Raw genomic sequence first — 24,978 nt, 5'->3', positions numbered from 1 at the left:
TGAACTAAATTGGGATTTATGCATCATGTTTTTCTTTAGATCACTTCATGTCTGTGATTACTTGAACTGATGTGATGTGTATCTGCTTGTGGTATCTGCTTGTGTGATGATAAGTTGATTAACTTCTGTGTTTCATTATGATAGGAGACCGAGAGGCTGAGAAGATAAAGAAGAAGAGGACCATCAGAACTTCACAAGCTATTCTCATATCTTATGTATTTACTTATGCTTTGGATTATGCTTTGGATTGTGTATTGGTGTATGAACCTTAATGTATGAACTTGTCAATGCTTTGGATGTGTAAAACATATGAACCTTAATGTGTAAAAACGTCTGAACCTTATGTTTTTATGGACTTAGCATGTTAAAGCAGAAAATCTATTTGGGCTCTGCGAAAGGCCCATTTGGAATGGTCCAATTTGGTCTGGACAATTTGGACTTGGTACAATTTGGACTTCAAAAAAATAATGTCCAATAAACTGCTTTGTCCATGTGGAGATGCCCATTGGACATGGACAGCCCATTTGACATCTCTACATGTGTGCTATATAAACAAGACAATGGTTACGAAGCATTTTCACAAAGAATTATATTCTTATGAACAATTGGTAATGTTACTATACCTTGCGGCTGCACCTATTGCATCCACTAAAACGTAATGCAGAGCTGAAGTTGTGAGGCTGCTCAAAGAAAACATATTAGCACGGATGGATCATAGATTTTGAAGGCTATAAACATTTATTTAATAAATTTATCTTATTTAAATTATAATTTGAGTTTCAATCCCTATGTCAAAAACCTCCAAAAATTTTGAGGACCAAAGCCAATGTTTTAAGGGGATGTGTCCAAATCTGGCCATGCATATTAATATATCTCCATATTTTTGATGCGAATCTCCTAACATGGTCCTTTAAGACAATGCATCTTTTCGCCCATTTATCTTGGACTGAATCTCATTTTCTTAGATTATTTATGTAAGTGACAAATGGATCATCTGTATAATATATAGATATATGCACATACCATATGGACATCACCGATGTTTCGAGTTTTGAGTTGGGTAAGAGTCCAGACAATAGTAACAGAATCTCAAATGACCACCATTCCAAACTTTACTTACACCCCAAAAGAGATAAAAGATTTAAGCATCAGTTGAAGATCAATATCAAGAAACAGAGAAAACATAGTTACCATATCATCATTGCAGAGGGAATCGCGAGAGAGATGTACTGTTTCATGCTCGAGAAGATTTCTTGCGGCTGAAGATTATTGGTTTCACGATACAGAGCAGAATCTCTCATAAAAACCCAGAGCAAAGCTACATTGAACCAAAGCGAAACACCGATGGACAAAGCGGCACCAACAATTCCAAATCTAAGTTTATAGACAAGAAACCAACACAAGGGAATGTGAAAACAGAGAGCTCCAAAAGAGCTCAAGAAGAGAGGAAGAACCAATCCTTGTGACTGGAAATAGCGAGTCATAGGCTGAAGAAGAGCGCATCCGAACAAAGCAGGTATGAGCCAGATGGAGTATCTACAAGCTAACTCAGAGATGAGAGGATCTTGGTGGAATAGTTTCAAGAGTTTGTCCATATAAACCCAAAGAAGAGAGATTGGGAAACAAATCAAGACAAGACATGTCATTGAGCTGTAAGTGTATGAACCAATTTTTCTATATTGCTCTGCTCCAAAAGCTTGACCACATAATGTCTCTAACGCACCTGAAAACCCAACCTAATGATCGAAGTCAAGCAAGGCCGGATACGAAATTTTGAGGGTAACAAACTTTTTTAAAAATCTTAAAAAAATTATTTTGTTTCATTATTTGGGAGCGTCTACCTATGTAAAAAAACTTTTATAAATTGTATGGGTGAGAAAAAAAGAGAGGGATATCTTACGAGGAGGCTGAAGCCAGTGACGTTGGTAAGAGAAGTTGCAATAGCGACGCTGGAGAGAGAGAGCTCGTCCAAGTGACCGGCCATAACCATGGAGATAACTTGAAGGAGATACGTAGAAACAGAAACTGCCACCATTGGAGCAGCCATGTAGCTCACTTTCTTCATCATCATTCCTGCAGATTTCTCATTTTTGTAATCTTCTTCTTCTCTCTGTGCCAAGGAGAAACCGCTTTCCATCGTCCGAGCAAACTTTTTTATTTTGTTGTTGATAATATTTACAGAGAAAGTCAATACAAACTGATGGATCGAATAATCAGTAGAGAAATACAGAACTGCGAAACAAATTAAACAAAGACCCTAGTGGTCTGAATATAATACTAGACCGCTTAGTAGAATCTCAAATATTGTCGGAAAGTTGATACAAACTTGACTTATTAAAATATAAAGTCTTCTTTCCAGTCACCATTATAATTTAACACAATACCGTAGGAGAATGTTGGAAAAAAAAACTGAGGAACTTAAAATTCCAGTCTTTTTAGTCAGAGATGTTTCTTGTTTGTCAAGCAACTTAAGGTTTATCAATTATCACCTATCTAGCCTAGACTACCTGCAGACCCTATAGTTAGAAGCAAATATCACTATAAGACTGTTTGTTTGTGCTTGGACTTGCTTTTACGTCTAAATTTTCAAAATATCAAGGTTTTTTCAAGAAAAGCCACAACCATTAATATTTTTGGTGCAGCCTTATCGTAAACAAGTTAGATGTTCATTGATTCCAAGAACAACGTACCAAAGACGAAAATTTGAAGATCATTGATTCAAGAGAACACATAAGTTTTAAGAGAGAAAGCTATGCTTGTACAAGCTTGTGAAAAGAAAGAAGAAGAAAATGTTTTACCAAAAAAAAGAAGAAGAAAATACATGTAAAAGCTCTGAATAATTCAGTAATCAATACGTAGGACGTTTTTTTTTTTCCCTCAAATTGAAATTATATTGATCAAATGGCCTAGCCCACGGCCGAAGCCCAAATTCACCGGCTTACAACCCACAAAACTCAAATATGAGATGGGCAACAAAAAAGAACGGCCGAAGCCCAAATAAGAAACATGGCCCAAGGCCCACAAACGCTACGCCGGGCTTGCTCTGGACGCGCGGGAAGGACGCAGAGCAGAGCACGTGTAAGAATCTGGTTCATCCGCCCGCCACGTGTCGCCCGCCTCAACTTAGTCGCCCCATCCTCGCACAGCCACCGATGCTTTCCACCGTCACAACTTTTCGCCGGAACTCCGAGCCTACAGAGCCTCCGCGCCATCGGACTTCTGCGACGCCTTGTCTTCCCGTCGGAGAGTTCAATCGTTGAACAAGATCTCTTCCGCCTATGAACCCCCGGAAACCCTAGACAAGCACGACGAGAACCACCGCTAACCTCCTCTTCAAACAAACGTAACTGTCGCCGGAGATCTTCTTTTTCTTGAGATCTCAACCGCTGCGACCCACGGGTCCAAATCTGACCCACGATCCACCTCAACCTTCAAAAACTCGAAACCGTCACCTCAACCCAAAAGACCTGGGATTCCACAACGGCAGCGCGGAGCTTTGTTAACCTCCACCCTCCGTGACCAAAAGCCGGCGAAGAAGGAGCTGATTGAGCCTCCTCTTCCCGGAAGCTAGAGCGGCGTCGGTAGAACTGAGAAAGCCTCCACCTTACCCCGCGACAAGACCGGCGATGATGGATCTAGGTTAGCCTCCATCTCCCGGGTAGAACGACTACAACATGCAAGCCGCTCCATTTCCACCGCAAGCCTTCAAAACGGCCGCGCCGTTACTCCAAAGCCAACTCTCCTCTGATGGAAAACCTCGGCGTCAGAGCTCCGACAAGGTAACCGTTGACGGATCTGTGAAGAGGAAGCGGTAAGAACCAAAAACCAAGAAGGAAAACAAAGTTCCGGCGACGGCACGGACGCTCACGCGCCGGCCGAACGCTGGAGTAGGATGTTTACAATGGGGAAAACCGAATTTTTAAAGCATTTTCATATATATATATAAATATATAAAACCTTAACTTATAAGCTATCTTGGACCTTCAGACCTAGCTAGGCATTCCAATTGATTCTCTCGTCAGTGATTGTCTTCATAATGGGGTCTGGGCTTTGCCTCATCCTCGACACGACAGACAGATAAACCTGCAGATTTTCATTTCTTCTTTAACAGTTGGGACAGGAAATGACAAGATTATTTGGAGAGTAGAGGTCTTTCCAGAGACAGATTTATTTCAAAGGAGAATTGGAATATATTAGGTCTTCCAAACAGCTTTGTACATGGGCTCAAAAGATGTGGAACTCTACAATGGTTCCTAAGCACTCAACAAACACTTGGTTATTCATGTTAAATAGGAATCCTACTTTAGATAGGCTAATCTCTTGGGGTGCTGATGTTGAAGGGACTTGTTGACTTTGTGGATCGCATCAATAATCAAGGGATCACTTATTTTTACAATGTGTTTTCTCTGCTGAAATTTGGAGAACTTCCTTGGGGCTAATGGGGTTGAATAATGCTCCTACCCTCTGGGATAATATTATTGGTTGGTTTGCTACTCTTCCTCGTGATAGACTGTTAAAACTAGCCATACTGCAGCTATGGCAAGGATGCATATATGAGACGTGGAAGGAACGTAATGAACGTTTTCACCTTGGTATCACGGTCCAGCCTAGGACATTTTTTTTTTTTTTGAAAAACCCAGGTGTATACTTGCCCCCATCAAAGGGTCCAGATTAGCAATGAGTGTCCGCAGCAGCCTACGTTATCCGCCGGGTACGCTTCGGTCACCAGACGCCGGGGGAGCCCAGATGTTAAATTTTATTCCTAGTGACCAGCGGAATTCAAATCCGGGTACGTATTGGGGCCGAAGATCCATCGAGACCATTGGGTGTCCTCACTTGGTTAGCCTAGGACAATCACTGATGTTGTCGTACAGCCAGCAACAAAGCCATAGCGTTGAAGATTTCAGGTCGGAAATTGGGATTTGATCTCATTTCCCTTTGGTCTTGGCTGTAAATGCTCTCTTCTTTTTTTTTTTTTTTTGCTTAGTGCTCCCTTCCATAGCTCCATTGTCGCTTAGCCAGTGTGATATCCCCCGTTTCACCTACCTGTCTTGTTTTAAAGCTTCAACTGTAAAATTTCTTCTTTTTTTTTGGTGAATTTTTTTTTTTTCAGTAACCAAGGAAAAAATTTCTTCTTCTTTGTGTATCTTTGTAACTCTTTTATTAATAAGAAGGCCTTCTTCAAAAATATAAATATATATAACTTCAATGCAAGAATTTGAAAAGCAAAACATTCTGCTGAACTAAGACACTCTTTTTGAATTTGTAAACCAGTAATGTAACAATATATACATATTTATGTAGCATTTCAAAATTTCAAGATATAAATGCATAAAAATTTTCTTGATTACTGAAATACAGTGTAACCTATCAAAGCTCATACTCTAACAATTCGATGGTGATCTAGTGGCAGACAAGTTTTCAGTTGTTAAGCACATGGATTCAAAAGTACCGCACTACACTCTATCGTGTGGCCACGGATATGAAATTCATTAAAAATCAAAATAATTACAAGTTAAATAGTTTACTTAATTTTATATATTATTAAAATCTATATCAGGAGTTTAATCAATTTTAAAAATTATCATCAGATTTTTTTTAGACTGGGTCAACCAATGCCAGTTTTCTGGTTAATGGAGAGTTTTTGAGTTTTTCCAAGTTTTATCGGGATTTTAATTAACTGGCTTTCACTAAATACAAACCAAATTTTCTACAAGTCGTCGGGGTTAAATGTTTAACCGCAGATTCGAGTCAGATATGAAAACACTCTATTTAACCTATTTAGTATAATATAAATCTTGCACAACTAAAAAAGTTATCACTACCAATAATATTTTAACATATTTAGCAAAACCAAAAACAATTAAAATATTTACATCTCCTGATTTTGCAAAACATCCTAATATTAAAGTTTCAAATTATGTTATATCTAATCAAAACAAATAAATTTATGCAATCTTTATAGAAATTATAAACTAAAAATATATATCCATTTTTTGAAAGCACATATTAAAATCTAGTTCATAAAAAAATGATTATAAAAGGGTGTGTCTATTAGAGGTGGTTGACAAAGAGAATCACACAAAACCCCTTATCGTATTGGAGGTGGTTGACAAAGAGAATCACACAAACCCCTTATCGTATTGGCGATCTCCCGTTGCTTGAGTTTAGTAAGCTATTTTGTCGTATTTCTTCTTAAGATGAGTTTGCCTATATTTGAAGATGGCATCGGATTTCCCCAGGTCAATGTTGTTTTTCTCAACATAGATGATATATAGTTGTCTAGAACAGGTGCATATAAGGAAGATTTGAGGCAATCAAAATGAGAAACATTTATGAGCCAAATATATACAGTATTTGTTGTCTAACACTCCTTTATGTTTATAGTCAGAGATTCCAGTTCATCAGTTAATCTCTTGTCGATAGTCAGTTCAAGAAATATATTCTAATTTAATTCATAACCAAATGCTTCTATGAACTAGAAACAAATGCAAATGGGGTTACACATTTTCTGAAATGTCACTTAGTAAAACTTGCGCATCCTCTTTTATAACTTCTGTTTCTTCATTTCCTTTTGGTGTCATCTCCAGTACCCTGTCTCTCACCTTTGTTGCCTGGAGCCCAATGGAGATAAAATTCAACACTTTAATTATAAGAAAATGATGAAGATAAGTAACTAGAGAAGGAAAGGTATACAAACCTCTTGCTCCCAATTGGTGAAAAAAGTGACATGAGCAAGAACCATCGTTTGGACAAAGCAGCCTATCAAAATACCAATCCAAAGTCCTCTCCCTCTCAATTTCGCAACAAAACATAAGATTGAACCAACCGGTATACCAACTAGATAATATGATCCTATGCTTGCATATCCTGCTATACTTTGCCACCCTACTCCTCTAGCAATCCCTAAGGATAATGATGAATTGCAGTGTTCGCGAAGAACATAACATTTAGTTTCTTGGCCTTCAAGTAACAAATACAATCACAAGAGCTCTCATCTCTAGATTTTTACATTTGATATGACTTGCTTACCTGAGAGCACGGAGGTAAAGCTGCAGACAAAAATTGATAGGCAGAGAATCGGTGTGATTTTTGTTGCATATTGAGCGACTTCTATCTCATTGCTAAAGATATACGCCCAAGTTTTTCGATAGTTGTAAAGAGTGATGCTTACAAAGGAAGCATCAAAAGCGCCAAGGTAAAGTGCAGCATTAGCCGCTGCTCGAGCTGCCTTTGGGTTTCCAGCTCCTAGCTCGTTTGAGACATGTGTGCTATATAAGTAAGACAATGGTTAAGAAACATTTTTCACAAAGAATTATATTCTTATGAACAATTGGTAATGTTACTATACCTTGCGGCTGCACCTATTGCATCCACGAAAACATAATGCAGAAGTGAAGTTGTGAGGCTGCTCAAGGAAGACATAAATTGCAAAAGTTGCACATATTAGTTAAATATTAAAACAATGGTCATCAGTATATATATATATTTTTTATTTTTTAGGCCGAAACCAGCAATTCTTCATATCTGAAACCACATCATGTAATATTAGTTTCATCGCAACAATCACTCGAACTCTGGACCTCTGATACAATAGTCATGCTCCTTTCTAGTTGAGTTAATGATCTCTGGTCATCTATATAATATTATACAGAGGGATATATTCACATACCATATGGACATCACCGATGTTTCCAGTTTTGAGTTAGGTAAGAGTCCAGACAATAGTAACAGAAGCTCAAATGACCACCACTCCAAGCTTTAGTAGCACATCAAAAGAGATAAAAGATTTAAGCATCCATTGAAGATTAAAAATCAAGAAACAGAGAAAACATAGTTACCAAGTCATCATTGCAGTGGGAATCGCAAGATAGATGAACTGCTTCACGCTAGAGAAGATTTCTTGCGCCTGAAGATTCCTCGTTTCGCAATACAGAGAAGAGTCTCTCGTAAAAGCCCAGAGCAAAGCTACGTTTAACCAAAGCGAAAAACCGATGGACAAAGCGGCGCCGACGATTCCAAACCTCAGTTTATAGACAAGAAGCCAACAAAGGGGAATGTGAAAACAGAGAGTTCCAAAAGAGCTCAAGAAGAGAGGAAGAACCAATCCTTGTGACTGGAAATAGCGAGTCATAGGCTGAAGAAGAGCGCATCCGAATAAAGCCGGTATGAGCCAGATGGAGTATCTACAAGCTAACTCAGAGATGAGAGGATCTTGGTGGAAAAGCTCCAAGAGTTTGTCCATGTAGACCCAAAGAAGAGAGATTGGGAAACAAATCAAGACAAGACATGTCATTGAGCTGTAAGTGTATGAACCAATCTTTCTAAATTGCTCTGCTCCAAAAGCTTGACCACACAATGTCTCTAGTGCACCTGAAAACCCAACCTAATGATTGAAGTCAAGCAAGGCCGGATCTGAGATTTTGAGGGCTATAAACATTTCTGAGAGAGATATATCTTACGAGGAGACTGAAGCCAGTAACATTGGTAAGAGAAGTGGCAATAGCGACGCTGGAGAGAGAGAGCTCGTCCAAGTGACCGGCCATAATCATGGAGATAACTTGAAGGAGATACTGAGAAAGATAAACTGCCACCATTGGAGCAGCCATGTAGCTCACTTTCTTCATCATCATCCCTGCAGATTTCTCATTTTTGTTATCTTCTTCTTCTTCTCTCTCCGCCAAGGAGAAACCGCTTTCCATCGTCTGAGCAAGCCTTTTTTTTTTGTTGATAATTGTTACAGAAGAAGTCAAATACAAACTGATGGATCGAATAATCAGATAGAGAAATACAATACAGTGGTCACGGAACATGCAAAACAAATTAAACAAAATAATGTAGCTATTTATGTACTTCTGCATCACCGCTGATGTGGCCGAATTGATGCGTTCTATTCATAAACCATATAGCTCATTGCAGACTGTCGTTTGCATGGGCACGGCAGTCAAACAATGTTTTAATGATATTGATTAAGTCAAAACGAATTCAGACGAAGAAAAAACTAGATTTCGTTTAATATTTTTGAACCCGCAATTTAAACATAAATCATGCACTTACTTACATAGTAAATATATTATAAAATCATTAATATTCTAATTTTAATTTTAATTATTTTTTAATTTACATGTATGATTTACTTTAAATAATATTATATTATTTTAACTATATATGTAATTAAATATATAACTAGATTTTGACCTGCGATTACATATATTGTTTTTGATTTATTTTTAATAATTGTGAAATTTGGGTTTTGAATCATATAATTGTGTTTTTATGTTTATAGGTTTGTTGATGTTTTATTTTGTAAAAGTGAGTTTTTTTTGAAATTATAAGCGAAAATGATATGTATGTTTAATCGATAGTGCTGTATTTAATATTAATAAAAGAGTTATCTAATCAAATCAAAAAGTTATCGTATAAAACATATGAATTCAGCATATTATGTATTTAAATGTTAAGGTATAAATTGGACTTCCATTTCCAAATTATGATATATGGACTTCAGATAATCTAACTTTAATTGAGTTTCAGTTAACAAACTCTGGTACATATAAATGGACAAATAATATAAAAAAATTGTGCACGTGGTTAAGATTCGATATTAATATGTACAGAAAACGTGGGCCTAATAAAGAAGAAGTATTGAGTAAATTATTGTTAGAGAAATATATGGTAACATATTGTTAGTATAAATTTAAGTTAAAACTAAAATATTAGTAATCTAATGAAAGGGTGCAACAACTTTTTTTAAATAGTTTTTTTTAAGATTTCTTCTCTTTTAATAGTATTGATATCTAGTCAATTTGATTATTATTTGGGCATATTGAATTGTATCTACTTCTCTAAGAAATCACCAATGGTTCATCATATTTTTCACTCTATAATAGAGTGAGAAATAGATTGATGAACAAATAAAAACAAGTTACTCCTATATATAGAGTAACCCATTTTCTACTCTATTATAGAGTGAAATAGAATACCATTAGAGCATTTTTATTATAAATTCTATTTTTTTTTTTTTGAAAAACTCTAAACTGTATTTTAAAGTAAAAAATAGAGGGGAGTTGAAAATACCCTAACTTTAACCATAATACTTTTTATGCTGAAATAGCTTAAAATTTTGATTAATTTTCTTTATTTTTTTTGCATTTAGACTTTTGATTTGGGCATAAAAATTTAGATTATTTAAGTTACTCATTTTGTAGGTTATGTTGTATTACACACTTTTTTCTAAATGGAATCACAATTACTTTTGATTCTAGTTAGTAAAACTAAATTTGATTAGTTTTATTTATTTCACTAGTTCAGTTTTCTATCTTAAATATGTGTATATATATAATTTCGTAAATTATTTTATATAATTTGATATTTTTGGATTTCTAAAATTAGAAGAAAAAACTAAAATGATGATAAGTATGACGTTTTATAAACAAACATTACTTGAAAAAAATTATATAGAAAATGAAAATCAAACTTAAAAATTAAACAAAAAAAATTATGAAAAATGAATAAACATCTCAATAGTAGCAATTATAAAATATTTATAGTTAACCAATGATATTTTAGTATATTTTACTTGAATAAATTTTTGTAATAATCTGAGAAAATAGACTGATAAAATAAATTATTTTATTAATTCCGAAATATATATTATTTTATTTAATATTGTGTTTTAAAGATATGATTATATTTGTAACATCAAAACTGTTTTTATGAACTTTTCTTTTATGAAATCATATTATATAAAATATATTATCCTAAATTATATTTTCTTTCCTTTTTAAAAATATTTTTTTTGTGATATGAATATTTCTTTTTTTGTTATATATGTTATTTGAAAAAATATAAAAATAATTTTAAATTTAATTGTCATAAGTTATTAAATAGTTTTTAATAATGGAAAAAGATATAATATTTTAACTTGTTAAGTGTGTTTCTGTAATTAATCATCATAAGAATTAATGTGAGTACGACACTTAAAAACTGATTTCTCAAATTATGTAGGTCCGTATCACACATCCATCGATTCATTCATTCTCAACACATAAATGGTTTACCATTTAGCAACCTAACATCAACTAGGTGTTTTCCATCACTTCAACACAAGTCAACAACTAGATCTAATTCATCGCACCAGTAAGATCAACAATCAAACTTAGAAAATATTTATAAGGGACTAATGCCCCGAAGTACTACGAGACATGAAAAGAGTTAACAATCGTGTTCTCACCTTGGCTTTATTCGACGTCACGAATCGAGATTTAGAAGAAGAAGAAGAAGAATGCAACACCACCACCACAGATATGTACTCTTAAGCTCAATAGAAAATGAGAAAAGAAGAATGGAGAGAAAGAGTGTAAATACTTATTTTTTAGATCTAATGAACAACAACAGAACACAGTTGAAAAAGAAGCAATCAACGGTAATCCGTGCTGGTCTGAAAAGCGACAAACGTCGGCCTGATAAGGTGACAGATTGGCACAAGGAGAGAGATATTTCTGACGGGGGTTTCTGGGTCTCAGGAGTTTTTGCAGAATTTCATTAGATTTTTTTTGAAAGGGAAGAATATCAGATTTTCCTATTTATAATAAAAATAGGAGGAGAATTCTATTTAACTTAATGGGCTGTATTTTTAATGGGCTTTCCCCATTTGTTTTTGAAATAAAAGGAAGTGAGGTCTGAGTTGGAGATGTTACAAATCTCCCCTATTATCTCTTACCTTTGACTACTTGAAAAACCTAATCAGAAACAAAGCCCACAATAGGATTGTTTATTTGTGATTGGACTTGCTTTTCATCTAAATTTCTAAATGAGAATGTTTGTCTCTCTTTCTTTTTGCCTTTTGTTCTTTCTGATAAGTTTTGACTGGTAACTAATTTGCAGAAGAAGGCATTACAAAACTCCAATGCTAGAGTTACTGCAAAAAATCCAATCAAAGCTATTGATTGTATATACTACCACAAACGAAGACCCTCAGTTATTATCCCTCAGGACCCATCACTCTCCTCATTTTTCCAGGAGGTGATAGCACGGCTGGGCTGTTTCCGTGTTGGTTGTTTTGCTCAGATGCCTTTGGTTCGAGGGCGTCTCCTTTCGAAGCTGGAATCTGAAGCTTCCCTGGCTCAGTTGGTGATGGAGAAGACGAGAAATACCTGACCAAATAAAAACTGACGATATCAGAGAGATGAAACGGACGTTTTTGTCAAGTAAGTTTTATTTTCAAGACTTGTATATATAACCTGTGGTCTAAAGCTTGCTGTATGGTGATCCGTTGTCGTGGGTCGTAGATGAACATTTTGGATAGAAGATCCAAAGCGTCGTCGCTTGCCATAGGGAAAATGGTACGTAGTGGTGGAGCAGGTGTGTAGGAGAACTCCATGTACTCTGGGAGATAGATCATGTCAGACCATTGGGATTGTGTTGGAGTTCCAAAAGCTTGAAAGATCTTTCCCAGTTGATCTATCTCAGTGGAACCCTGAAGAATGCAAAGCAATGAAGATATATATTAATATAAGAAGAAGACAATCTTGAAGTATTGAAGAGCAAAGATCATGTGAGACATAAAGTGCAAAAAGTATAGAAGATTACAGGTAGAAAGGGTCGACGAAGTAATAGCTCAGCAAAGATACAGCCTGCAGCCCAGACATCAACTCCTGCACCATACTGTCTACTCCCAAACAGCAACTCGGGGGCTCTGTACCACGTCGCAAATACCTGTGTCAATAAAGTACATTCTTTTAGATGCGAGTCAACGTTTACGAGTCTTCCACTTTGAACAAGCAGATCAAACCCAAATGATGAATCTACACAACCACTCAATCTCAGTATCTTCTGGAGTTAAAAAATGTCAATACGTCCAAAAGCCAGAAAAGTGTATCTAGTGACTGGTAACCACCAATCTTCCACCTCACCAAAACCCAAAAAAAAAAGTATCCACGAACAGTAATTAAAAACTTAGATGTCTTCTCAACGCTCTATATAAGTGATCCGCACTTCCCAAAAGAACTTCCGGTAAATCATCACAACGTGACAACATGTCATACATCACAAAATCTAGCTGCCAGTTCAAACCAATAAGGTAACAAGTCTACTAAATCTTCAAGAGTATAAAATGCCAATAAAAAATAGCAAAACAGTATTGTAAGTTTGAACAACCAATCTTTCACCTCACCAAAACCGAACAACATAAGTATGCAACAACAGGAATCAAATACACTTCATGTTTGCTAAACGCTCAGTATCAAGCCTTCATTTTCATCAGAACATTCCAACAGATCATCATCAGATCTACTTTTCAATTCCTAAGCAGCCAATTCAATCACACAAAAAACATCAAGCTTGGTATCAATCGATGAGTTAACAAAATACCTGATGAGTAAACCTCCGATTCGGACTCCCAAACACTCTCGCCAAGCCGAAATCAGCTAACTTCAACAGACCATTCTCTCCAATCAGTAGATTATTAGGCTTCATATCCCTAAATCAAAGGCAAAAAACTAATCAAGATCCAACCTAAAAGCTCAAAAAGAAAGAAAGAAAGAATAGTTTTAGATTACCTATGAAGAACCCATTTCTTGTGACAATAAGCTAAACCTTTGAGGGTCATCAACATATAAGACTTGATATCACCAGGAGAAAGAAAAATGTTACGGTCACGAATCACAGCTTCCAAATCCGTCTGCATATACTCGAAAACCAGATGCAAGCTCCCGTCGTGAGGAAACGCGTCGATGAGCTCGACGATGTGGGGATGGTTCAGCTCTTTTAGGAGCTTGATCTCCCTAAGGGCCGTGAAATTGACGCCTTCTTTCTGGTTTCCTAACCTGATCTTCTTCACTGCTACGGTCTTACCAGTCTATATGCAAAAAAATCGAACAAATAAAGAATTGAAATCGAATTGGGGAAGGGTTTGGTTGATTTGATTTGATTGAATGACCTTGGTGTCGGTGGCTTTGTAAACGACGCCGTATGTTCCTTCTCCGAGCACTTGGCGTCTTAGGTATCGATCTACGGGTTGGTTTCCGCCCGATTTCGACATCGGCTTTGTCTTTTTTTTTTCCCTCCGGTTTACTACTGTTAACACTACGAGGAAGGGGGTAAGACAAGGGCTAGTTAAGTAAGCACTTTGATTCGTTGGATTTTATTTACAATTTTAACCTTATGTTTTTAGTATTTTATGAATCGTGTCTCATGATTCTAATATGATCAGAAACAACCTCCCTATTACATTTGGAGAATTTCTCAAGTCTGGAAATTAAAAGGGTATAAACCGAACTACAACAAGTATACCAACCCAAATCGAACCGAATTTCAAAGAAACTACAAACCACAAACGGTTAAGAAATTTTTATAACAAGAATCATTTGTAAGAGCAACAATCAACCTATTACATTTGGGCAATTCCTATAATGAAAAACTAAATGCCGAAGCCAGCCACTCTTTAGCTCCGTTAGAGAACGGACCTAGAATGGCTCATCTTACGATCGTAGATAATATAACAAACAAATTGTTAATTTTCAAAACTCTTTAACGTTATCTTGATTTGTAATTAAATCTTTGCCCAAAAACATTCAAACATGTCAGGAACCACTTCCCTAAAACCATCTACGAACAAGACAAAACTTCCAGATAGATTTAACAAAATGAAAAGATCTTGGGAGACAGGGAGATGATAGTTCTCATCCAGTTTTTTTCAACTAGACCTTGGCTTAAGGAAGAATCATGATTCATGAGGTTTTGGTAGCTGATCAGGCAAAACTTGAGCTTCACCACCCTTGTCATCAGGTTGTTGTTCATCATATTGTTCAGTAAGAGGAGGAGGATCTGCAGCAGCAGGAGTCTGCTCGTCTTCAGGATGAAAATTGATAGGGAATTTAGTGACTCTAGGTTTGTCAGAGAGTATGTTCCTCTGGACTTTATCGAGCAAAACCTTAGCTGGAGGCTCTTCCCTGAGCTGCTCATCTTCATAGTCATTGTTCACGTAATATCCAACTCTCAAGAATTCTTGACCCATGTACGAACATGTCAACAGTAGCACAGTGACACCGATGATGTCTTCCTCCCGGATCTTTGATGGATCTGGAGGATCAGCCTGTAAAGTAAATGGAATGTTATATCAAGACTCTGTTGCTATTGGAGTGTAAGAACTAATGCATATGTGTTTAGTTTACCTGCAAGACAAAGCGGTAGTTGCCAACGTTAACAGGCCCCACAAGCACACTCTCTAGAGTTTGATCATAAGTCTCATCTTCCGCGGAGCCTACGTAGACAAGTTTCCATTCCAAATCTGTACCAACACAAAAGCATGGGACTAAATGGACAGAATCGTTTTTCTTTATATTGTACTTGCTGACAAGAAGATGATTAAAACTATCTGTTACTGCAGAAAGATACCCATCTTATCAGGTTATACTATATTCCAGGCAAAGCCTATATCCATGAATGCTGAAAAAATATATCTATCTTTTTTATCAGTGTACAAAGCCAAAGTTCAAACGCATTACAAACAAACACCTCCAAAAATTTAAAGCCAGATGAAACCACTAGTCTAGGTAAAACATCTATCATGAGAACAACTATTGGGGAAGAACAGCACTCTCAAAAGAGTCTTTAACTTTCAACAAAGGGTAGATAGTTTCACCAACATAACTCTGTTATTCAAGAACTTCAGGATAGATCCAAATAAGACAACTAGACTCAAGAACCACCATGCTATATCATCTAATCTATCAGAGGAGCAGAAATCTCTTTGTGAGAGATCAGGGAGAATCACAAAAACAAAACAAACAAAACCAGAATCCAATAAACGGAGCAAATCATGGCATATAAGATATACTAAAATTGCATGGATGAAAAAGGCGTAAACCGTCAAAAGGGAGGGGGGAGAAAGTGGATGATACCGTCTTGGAGAGAAGTCAAGCACTCGTAGGAAATCTCGAACTGAAAAGGGCTCACAAATGGCGCTGGATTATCCAATACGCTGACGTTTGTGATATTGATCGCACTCATTTTTCCTCAAAATCGAGAAAACAAAACCTCAAAAGAACCCTAGCTTCCAATAAAACTTCACTCAAAGTCCCGAGAAACTTAAGTTGGTACTCTTTCGCGAATCAGGCGAAAAGCTTAGAATCAATCAAGGTAAGAAAGTTAGGGTTTTCGAAGGAAACAATCAACGAGCAAACCTCGAGTTCAAGGAAGGAAATGGATTCGATGTTCACGAGTGTTGTTCTTATGACCAGTCGCCGTTAGGAAAAGTAACCGGCTATCACCGGTTTTCTGAATTGGCGGGAGGTGTTCTTTATTGAGGAGGGAAAGTGTAAAAAACAAAATTGAAGCTTTCAACAAGTCATTACCGCCATGTTTTCATTAATCTTGCAAAACCACGCAAATTCAAATAAAACTCCTACAAAATTGCACTCCAATCAGACCCAGAGATATCAAACAGGAAACACAAAAATCAACATCCAGATAGATTATATATACATAATATTTACATAGTTTTAGGTAGATATTTTTACACATTCTAAGTTTACCAAGCTATTAAAAGCAACACAAAAACATTTTGAGTAAACTCCTAACAGAACCAAAAGGTAAGTAGCTGATCAGATAAGATACCAATGTTAGTGTTGAGACTTAATGTTCATTTTTCTGGTTTGAGCATGAAACATCTCTGCTATATCTGCAGCCGTGCTGCATTCCTCCGGATCCCTATCCGCCCTTTTACAGATGAATCTCGGAAACCTAACGGAGATGCCTCGTGATGGATGTACCAGACCTAAAGCCGCACTGTGTACAGGTGAGACGGTTAGATCCGCTCCTCTGATTTCCCAAACAACCTCTGCGGGAAACCACATGTCTGGTGTCTCCCCTGTTCTGTAGTATGGCGGCTTTTTCGCAAGGATCTTATCCTCGGAGTAGAATTCTTTCATCTGCAAGAAAAAAGCAAATAATATATAGATATGATCATAGATACTTTGCAAGACCAAATTACAAATGGTTGTTATTGGTTTCAGCTTCTGTAAATCTAATAAAACTGAACCATAAACTGGAATGAGAACACTTAGCCACAATGTTAAATTGATTTATTTCATTACTGAAGATGGATTGGTGGAGAAGTGTGAAAGTGTTGCTGAGTTTTTAATTACCTCGATGTAAAAGGCATCAGAAAACCCAGACATGACACGGCAGACACTCTGGAATTCCTCAGTCTCAGGGTTGTAGCAGGCCATGAGGAATGGACTATACCTACACATACAAAAGAACATTATGTTTACAATTCAGCTTCAAAGATACAAGGCCGATTCACACATTTTGCTTTTTAAGAACAAAGAGAAGGTTAAGAAATATGTTTTTTTTATTACCATCCCGCTTTTCTCCCGTTGCCATGCCAAGCACCTATAGGAACTAAATCCAATGTGTCACCTAATCCATCTACATAATCTCGCTTAACCTGAACCAGAAAATTTTAGCACCATTCAATTCATTTCTGGCACATTTATCTTTGATAAGATAATTTACAGCACGAGACCTTAAGCCATGAATCGGAACGCTTTGTGGGGCAGTAACCGGCATCAACATCTAAAGACTTAACCATGATTCCCTCACAAGATGACTGAAATGCGTCTTCTAGAAACGCATTTATTCTACACAAAGTGTCTTGGTTATTCAAAGACGCTTCTTCTGATCCCACCTATTAAACAATGCACAGTTCAACGAATATACCAAAGCACGGCTTTACTATGTTCTATGACTTATAAGGCCTAAGCTACTGTAGCACTTACAGTGATTTCCGTAGCATACTCGAGAAAACCTGGCCTAGTCTCAGGGAAGACCTCCTTTAGACCTAAAAGTTTGGGAATATAGTGAAGAAAATGAACGCATCTGAGTTAAGGGAAAAAGAGAGAGAGGTAAGGTTTACGTCTTCGTCTATCACGGAGGGGAAGAGTCAACAGCCTGCATTGTTAACTCCGGAAATTAAGAATCAACATGTAATCTACTAGGAGAAATGCAGAGGAACAAAAAGAAAAAAGTATTGAGTAAAGGACACATACTGTTCACCGTTGAAGAACATAATATCAAACACAAAGACGCAGACTTCAACCTGCAGAAAGCCATTAGAATAAGCGTAAGAATAACATCTTGAGAAACTAAAAAGAAGGAAAAAAGACTCGAGATTCTTTATCTTCAAAGAGTACACAATGAAGAAAAGAAAAAAAACTCAAGAGGAAAGTCAATCATACTGGAAAAGAACAGCAACCTCTTTTTCACTCAGCTTTAATTGAAAACTAGATTAGTAGAGATTAGCATGTACGTAGACGCTGGCCTTCCATGCAAACATTCAATATGGAAAGTAGGTTAAGTGTGTAACGTCCCCATGTCGAAGCAATTTAAAAAAAAAACATGATATCAACCAGATGACGGATTTAGAACCATGACTACAAGTCTATAACAAAGAACAAGGGTGGCAAAACATGCTTGATATAGCAAATTTACTGAGCTGCTGAAATTCTGAATATAAATGCTTATTACCATGTAACTGAAGAAATAAGGTCGTACGGATACTGTATTCAATACCTTAATACTTTTTGTAGTTACCAAAGCGTCTTTGCTCCCTCGCTCTCTTGTTGATAACTCTTGGAATGACATGAGTTTGTTTCCATTCTTTCTATCAGTTGCAACAACCTGAATCAATAAAACACCATTACACTATGTAATACCAAGAGAGTTGACGATAAACAATTACTGATTTATTTTGCAAAGGGTGCCTCGTTTGAAGTGAATAGTATGAAAAATTCTCCTACCTCTGCGTCCAACATGAATGTCTCAGCAGTAGGGCAAGCAAACTGTTTTATAACATCAACCAGATCAGGAAATTTGGAAGTAGTTTCATCCCCATTTCGAGAGAAAATCCGCACTGTACCATCAAGTAACAAATGAATCTGGGCGCGCTGGCCATCATACCTGAAAGTTAAATTTAAACGTAATTCAGGAAACATATAAGACTGACGTAAATCAACAGAGTGCAACCCAAAGATTCATGGGTTACTATCAAAGAATTCGTGAATAATCAGAAGCTCATCAGTCATCAGTTTCAAGTAGTTTAAGAAACGTTCTTGAGACAAACTAACTTGTATTCACATGTAAAGGCCTTGTCTTGGAAGAGCTTGATAAAATCTTGAACCCCGTTGGCAATTCTGCAATGAAAAGCAGCATAATTTTACACTTACCCCTGGGATCATCAACAGCCCTGGCCGTTATCTTGAAAACAAATGTATCACAAAGATTTGTACAATTACTTTGCAAGCATGGGTTTTATAGGTATCCCTGGGATCATTGACAGAGTTGATGTTGAAAACTCAATGTCTTTTTCCATGAGAGAAGGAACAACCACGTCCTGTTAAAAACAACTAATATACTGAAACTGATGTCTCAATTTGAAAAATCTGGCAAGAATACTGAGTAGGACAAACCACAAATCTTTTGAAGGCTGCAAACAAGTGGAACTAAAGTTTATACATTCTTAGCTTTTCCACTAATTCTTGCTAATTACATCCTAAATTGCTAATCGCATTCTAGTGCAATACAAAGAAGTTATTTCGCGTGAAAATTGGCAAAGCGAGTCAGAGGCAAAGGTTAACACTAAGATCTTACCAGAGAAGGAAGTATATTATAGGCCTCAACTACTGCAGCAGAAACACCCTGAAATTTTGAATTTGCCTCTTAACAAGATGAGCGTTTAAAATCTTTCGATATAAATTTTTTAGCACATTTGATAAGTGCCAAGAAAACACTTTTATGAACTAAGAAGAAAACTAAACGATACCTCCAGTTTCTCTTTGAAACAATTTTCTGATGGTTCTTTGTTATGGCAATTCCAGAAAGAATTCATAACAATTGCTCTCCCTAGTGCAGGTAGAACAGTTCTCAACATAGCGCCAATCCTTAAATTACGGGCCTGAACAGGGATATAACTGCTTACAACATGGACGCTGTGAACAATATAAGGGAACACGTATTCTGAAAAATTCTTACCAATGTTCTGACAAGAAATTTTATCTCTTTCTCTCTACAAGAGCGCATTAGTTTCACGATGAGGTTTTTCTTTTGCCTAGTACTTCCAGTACCTGACTGCACACTGAGACAAACTATTAGGAGCTTGCTGGAATGACATTGTTGTGTTAAAAATATAACTTATTAAAAGTGGAACGTTGTTTTCTGTATAAAATTTTTGAATGCATATATATGTTATAGCTGTTTATTAGAAAGATGAACAAGGACATTTAACATTCTCAATTGTCGTCTTCATAGAGATATAGCATATCCTTAGTCAATAGCTAATATGCTGAACACGTAACCAGTTAAGTTCTATACCTTATCTTTCGTAGAGTTGAAAACACATCTCTAACTAGAAGTGGAGGTGGAGGAACTAGTAGCTTTTGCGTTTGTCGGCACAGCTGAGCAACGTCACCTGGAAATTTTGATAATAAACGACATAACCATACGTTAACTGTGAGAGCGTTAGATTTGTCTTTACCAAGATCTCCCAATCTATTATACATCTCCCTCATAGTAGACCGACTTATTCCACATGCTTCTTCCAATGCAGCAGAGATCAGACTTCCACCAATGTTGAGCTCCTGCCCGATTGATACATGACCATAAGTCTTGTTAAGGTTATGTAAATAGCAAGAGAACTAGAGAAGGAATAAAATATAAGAGACTTAGACCAACAATATTCTCATGGTCAGCGGCAATCTTATTTGTGCAAAGATAAACAGAGGGCAGCACATCATCTGGAGAGAGAGCCAACACGCTGATACGAGGATATTTCACAGAAATATAAGTGGCAATCATCATTGTTTCAGCTTAATGAACAGAGCAAACAAAAAAAAGGAGAGAGCAGGCGACCTTCTAAACATGTTGCAAAGCATAGACATAGCTTTGATCTTGCCCTTTTCACCTTCGACGGAAGCAAATGTCCGGACAAGGTGGATATATGGAGCAGGCTGTCCATTCCTCCAACAAGCTGCACTAAAACAAAGCACATATGAGTGTGGATGCACAGAAAAATTGCAGCAGGTTGACTAAAACATCCTACTACACTGCAGAAAATTTGGCTGCAAACACACGCTCTCAAGATAAAGGGAAAGAATAATAGTTACAGCATATAAACACACCTACCATGCTCTTTAGGCTTATATTTTTCAGGCGGTAGAGATACATAATCATTGTCCACCATTTCTTCTGCTGATGTCTGCTCACATAAGTTCAATGCAAGTCCTGATTTTTGTGACGTCTTTTTGTTCTCCTGGGAGGAGCACGCTTCTGGACATTGCGGAAACTGATTTGATTTGCTAGAGAGTCCTCCTCCTCCCTCACCTGCATGCTCACCAGGTATTTCACTGGGTTTACTATAATAGATGTCCAGTGCCCTATTTATATCTCCTTTAGCCTCATCAATGATGGAAGCAGCATACTCTCTTAAAGACTCAGAACCATGAACAATGTCAATAAATTGATCTGTTGCTTCTTTAGCATCACTGTGGACCATCTTTTCATCTGTATTGCATTCATCAGTCTCTAAACCAGCAGCAACAGAATTAGATCCACTATCCAACACCTTATCGAAAAACTTAGTTATGGTTGACTGCCCTGGACCAACTGGTCTCGACTTTGGATCTTTCTTGGCCTTCTTGTTTGACTTATTGCTAATGCTTTTGCTTCTTTTCCCGGGAGAAACAACACCCTTTGTTAAACCAACTTTTCTTGGTAATGCAAACCCTTTTGGACTTGCTTGACAATCTGACGAAGTGCTCTTAGCAGAAATCGGCTGCGAGTCGGTTCCATCGTCATCAACCAGAACAGCATGATTCTCCAAGGAAGATGTGGAAATCGAGGATTGCTTGTAAAACTCTGCTTCGCATTCATAGAAGTTACTCACTATATCAACAGGGTTACCAGCATGTTTCTTAATCAGATCTAACATCTGCTCTTCACTGACCCAATCAGGCAAAGAATCACGTAGTTCAATCAGCAATCTTTCAGTCACCAAAGAATCACTTCTTGGAGCATCATTTTCTTCGCTAATATCCATGTCATCTTTCTCACTCTTCTTGTCAGACTGGCGATAGAAACCCAATAAAAACTCTTTCTTGTTCGCCATCTCATCAACAAGTCCAGAAAAATGCTTCTGCATTTTACAAACCTCCCTGCTGTCCATCTTCTCGACGTCAACACCAACCGTGGGAATAACTCTTTTAGGCCTCAACAACTTTATGTACTCCCTAAGCTCATCATAATTCGAATGCTCACTATACGGCACAAGATGAATCTCCATAGAATCCTTAACCTTCACAGCAAACTTATTCCTCTTCACTTCATACGTCCACCCTGTAGGCACAAAACCTACAACCTTATCATACCCTCTCTCAACCATAACCTCATTCATCTTGGCGAAATTCGGCCGAAAATAAGGCCAAGTCTCGCCCAACACATTCCATCCCACAACGTGAACATCGCTCTCGCTCTTATCCTCAGTGAACATTCCACTCTCTCCACACTCCAAGACGTTCAAAATCGACATCTTCCTCGCGTCCACGAAGATCTTCCTCTTGCATCTCTTAGCAATCTCAATTAAAATCTTCTCTTTGCCAACAACATAAGTAGCAACAAGAAACAAAACTTTTTTCTCATTTTCCTTAGACTCTCTATCGATCTTATCTATCACGTTAATCACATAATCAACAGACTCTTGCTGCGTGGGGAAAACGAACTTCGGGTTGCAATAAGTAGTGTCGAGAAAAACACCTTCGCAGCCAACGAAGCTACTTAGAAACGGATCTGATCTCATCGAATCGCAAAATCTGAAGTCTCCGGTGTGAATGTACCGTTCGAGACCGTCGTTGGTTTTGAAGAGGAACTGTACAGCTCCTGGGCAGTGATTCACGTCGATAAGAACAACCTCGGAGCCATCGATGATAACTTTTTGATTCATAGGTAGAGGGAAGACGAGTTGTGACGGGACTTGGAGGATTTGTTTGAGAAGGCGTGCGGTTATGTGAGAGGAGAAGATGATTCCTCTGGACCAGGAAGAGGAGAGGCCGGCGTAGTGGTCGGAGTGGAAGTGTGAGAGGAAGAAAGCGACGGAGGAGGGATCGGCGGAGGGGGAGGAGCGGAAGAAGTCGACGGTGAAGTTGGTTTTGGGGATTCTGTTTGATTGAGGGATTGAGAGAGGAGAGAACGGTGGTTTCGGGGAGGGTGTAGGAACGGAGGAGGAAACTGCTGATGAGTAGAGTTCTGTAGAGTTGAGGTTTAGGGTTTCTGCGTCGCCGTCGTTTGGGAAGTCGCCGGCGGAGTCGGACCCCATGGAGGAAGATGAAGTGGCGCCAAAATGCGATTGTTTAGGGATTGACACAACCACTGTAACCGGGCTTGTTATAAGGGAGAAAAAATAAATGGAGTTGAACCAAGGGTGGGAATAACCCAATCGAACTGAACCGAACCAAATAGTTTTTTACTGGTCTATGTTCTATTTCTATTTCGCACTATTCGGTTCGGTTCAGTTCGATCGGGTTATTTCGACCACTGGTTCAACTCCATTTATTTTTTCTCCGTTAGTCATAACAGTCCTGTTATAGTTATGAGTTCGGTTTGGGATCGATTTAATTTAGTTTTTTAGGTATATGAAAGCTCTAATCAAAGTTACACACTACAAGAAAACACGTCAGTTGAAAAGGAAAATTGCATCGCAATTCCGTTGCAAATCGCTTATTGCGAGGGTTTTGCGAGAAACCACGTTCCCTCGCAAATCGCTCGTCGCAAATGAAAATCACTCGCAAAACTCTCGCAAATTTGCGACGGAGATAAATTTCTTGCAAATTTGCGACGGAAATGTGTTTCTTGCAAAATTGCGACGGAACTGATTTCCTCGCAAACATTTGCAACAGTTTAGTTGTTCCTCGCAAATTTGCAATTAACTATTTTGTCGCAATTTTGCAAGGATTGTTTTCCTCGCAAATTTGCAATTAAGAGTTTCGTCGCAATTTTGGGTGTTATTTCGTTGCAAAATTGCAAGGCTTGTTCCGTCGCAAGTTTGCAAGTACTTGTTTTTTCTTGCAGAATTTGAAATTTTATAAATTGTTATATATTTATAAAATTCTGAAGAAAATTAAATAGTTAACGAAAATATTACTGAAATAGAAAGAAATTTAAGAGTCATTACACAAATACATACAAAGAAGTTTCAAGTCATTTGAAAGAGATAGAAAACAAACTAAATAGCATCAGATTCATCATCATCACCAGAACCAGAAGACGCTTCAGACTGGAGAATGTCGGCCACGGTAGGGTCTTTGCTAGCGAGATGACGAACAATCTTGTACAGCTTCGAAATTTCATTTCCCTGGCTCTCAATCTTTTGAGCTTGGTCATAGATGATCTTCTTCAAAGATGGGTCTTCAGTACTGCTAGAAGGAAACGAAGCAGGAACAGATCCTAAAGATGTATTTAGAGAACCCACTCCATACAGTCGTCCCTTTTTGCGGGGAGCGATCTGCATAAAAAATCAGAAAAGGATCAATATCAAAGAAGACTTAAAAAAAATTTGAGATTGAGAGCCGTAATAATTTACCTCACTATAGATCTTGTTCTTTTCCGCTGGAGAGAGGCCAATAGAACCAGTGCTCTCGGGATCATTACTAGCAGCCTGAGATAACTCCTGAAGTTTAGATGTCACATCATTGTACAGCTGCTGAGATTTGCCGTCAACAAAAGAACCATCCGGGTTTCGTTTAGTGATCTCGAGAACAACAAGCAAGTCTGGAATAGAACAGCCAGTTTGCTCAGCCTACAATTTAAAAGATTAAGTTAAACCATAAAAATGAGATCACAACTTAGATAAAATAGGCAATTTCAGATCACAACTTGAATTAACTAAGATAAGAAAAACAAGAACTTACAATCACTCGTGCACGGGCC

General features: G+C 37.5%; 5 protein-coding genes across 7 annotated transcripts in view; all 5 read right to left on the bottom strand.

Moving 5' to 3' along the window:
* The window catches only part of LOC106299183 (MATE efflux family protein 5-like), a 6,063-nt gene extending 3,926 nt beyond the window's left edge, over window positions 1-2,137 (bottom strand). Inside the window, exons 1-4 of the mRNA XM_013735313.1 lie at window positions 1,901-2,137; window positions 1,192-1,736; window positions 1,024-1,110; window positions 624-680 (exon numbers count right to left, since the gene is read on the bottom strand). Of these exons, the coding sequence (XP_013590767.1) occupies window positions 624-680; window positions 1,024-1,110; window positions 1,192-1,736; window positions 1,901-2,137 (926 nt within the window). The remainder of the gene's footprint in view (window positions 1-623; window positions 681-1,023; window positions 1,111-1,191; window positions 1,737-1,900) is intronic.
* A 4,192-nt stretch (window positions 2,138-6,329) lies between these two features.
* On the bottom strand, window positions 6,330-11,534 carry LOC106299855 (MATE efflux family protein 5-like). Of its 2 annotated transcripts, none has more exons than XM_013735858.1 (8): window positions 11,234-11,534; window positions 8,463-8,715; window positions 7,842-8,386; window positions 7,673-7,759; window positions 7,352-7,408; window positions 7,033-7,271; window positions 6,701-6,906; window positions 6,330-6,614 (listed from the first exon to the last, which is right to left on the bottom strand). In XM_013735858.1, the coding sequence occupies exons 2-8, from the start codon at window positions 8,700-8,702 to the stop codon at window positions 6,501-6,503; spliced, it is 1,488 nt and encodes a 495-aa protein (XP_013591312.1). In that variant the 5' UTR covers window positions 8,703-8,715; window positions 11,234-11,534; the 3' UTR covers window positions 6,330-6,500. The 2 variants fall into 2 exon arrangements, with proteins under 2 accessions (XP_013591312.1, XP_013591313.1); XM_013735859.1 differs by having other exon boundaries at window positions 6,701-6,762.
* Window positions 11,535-11,752: 218 nt separating this feature from the next.
* On the bottom strand, window positions 11,753-14,081 carry LOC106298302 (cyclin-dependent kinase D-2). The gene is made up of 6 exons (XM_013734404.1): window positions 13,940-14,081; window positions 13,560-13,858; window positions 13,372-13,480; window positions 12,592-12,717; window positions 12,243-12,478; window positions 11,753-12,155 (listed from the first exon to the last, which is right to left on the bottom strand). The coding sequence occupies exons 1-6, from the start codon at window positions 14,039-14,041 to the stop codon at window positions 11,984-11,986; spliced, it is 1,044 nt and encodes a 347-aa protein (XP_013589858.1). The 5' UTR covers window positions 14,042-14,081; the 3' UTR covers window positions 11,753-11,983.
* A 458-nt stretch (window positions 14,082-14,539) lies between these two features.
* LOC106299180 (probable histone chaperone ASF1A) lies at window positions 14,540-16,214 on the bottom strand. Its single transcript, XM_013735309.1, has 3 exons — window positions 15,903-16,214; window positions 15,174-15,289; window positions 14,540-15,094 (listed from the first exon to the last, which is right to left on the bottom strand). The coding sequence occupies exons 1-3, from the start codon at window positions 16,009-16,011 to the stop codon at window positions 14,723-14,725; spliced, it is 597 nt and encodes a 198-aa protein (XP_013590763.1). The 5' UTR covers window positions 16,012-16,214; the 3' UTR covers window positions 14,540-14,722.
* Window positions 16,215-16,478: 264 nt separating this feature from the next.
* LOC106296934 (DNA ligase 1) lies at window positions 16,479-23,405 on the bottom strand. 2 transcript variants are annotated; one of them, XM_013733197.1, is made up of 19 exons: window positions 21,184-23,405; window positions 20,911-21,028; window positions 20,734-20,815; window positions 20,537-20,639; window positions 20,374-20,470; window positions 20,035-20,137; window positions 19,826-19,957; window positions 19,654-19,701; window positions 19,299-19,396; window positions 19,131-19,196; window positions 18,804-18,963; window positions 18,577-18,684; window positions 18,054-18,103; window positions 17,921-17,955; window positions 17,784-17,845; window positions 17,531-17,692; window positions 17,364-17,452; window positions 17,148-17,247; window positions 16,479-16,931 (listed from the first exon to the last, which is right to left on the bottom strand). In XM_013733197.1, exons 1-19 carry the CDS (start codon window positions 23,366-23,368, stop codon window positions 16,623-16,625), a joined length of 4,107 nt encoding a protein of 1,368 aa, XP_013588651.1. In that variant the 5' UTR covers window positions 23,369-23,405; the 3' UTR covers window positions 16,479-16,622. The 2 variants fall into 2 exon arrangements, with proteins under 2 accessions (XP_013588651.1, XP_013588650.1); XM_013733196.1 differs by having other exon boundaries at window positions 20,374-20,639.
* Between the last annotated feature and the right edge of the window lie 1,573 nt (window positions 23,406-24,978).

This window comes from Brassica oleracea, chromosome C6 (genome assembly GCF_000695525.1).
Source record: "Brassica oleracea var. oleracea cultivar TO1000 chromosome C6, BOL, whole genome shotgun sequence".
In the NCBI taxonomy this organism is placed as follows: domain Eukaryota; kingdom Viridiplantae; phylum Streptophyta; class Magnoliopsida; order Brassicales; family Brassicaceae; genus Brassica; species Brassica oleracea.
This window is presented reverse-complemented; position numbering and strand designations above follow the sequence as displayed.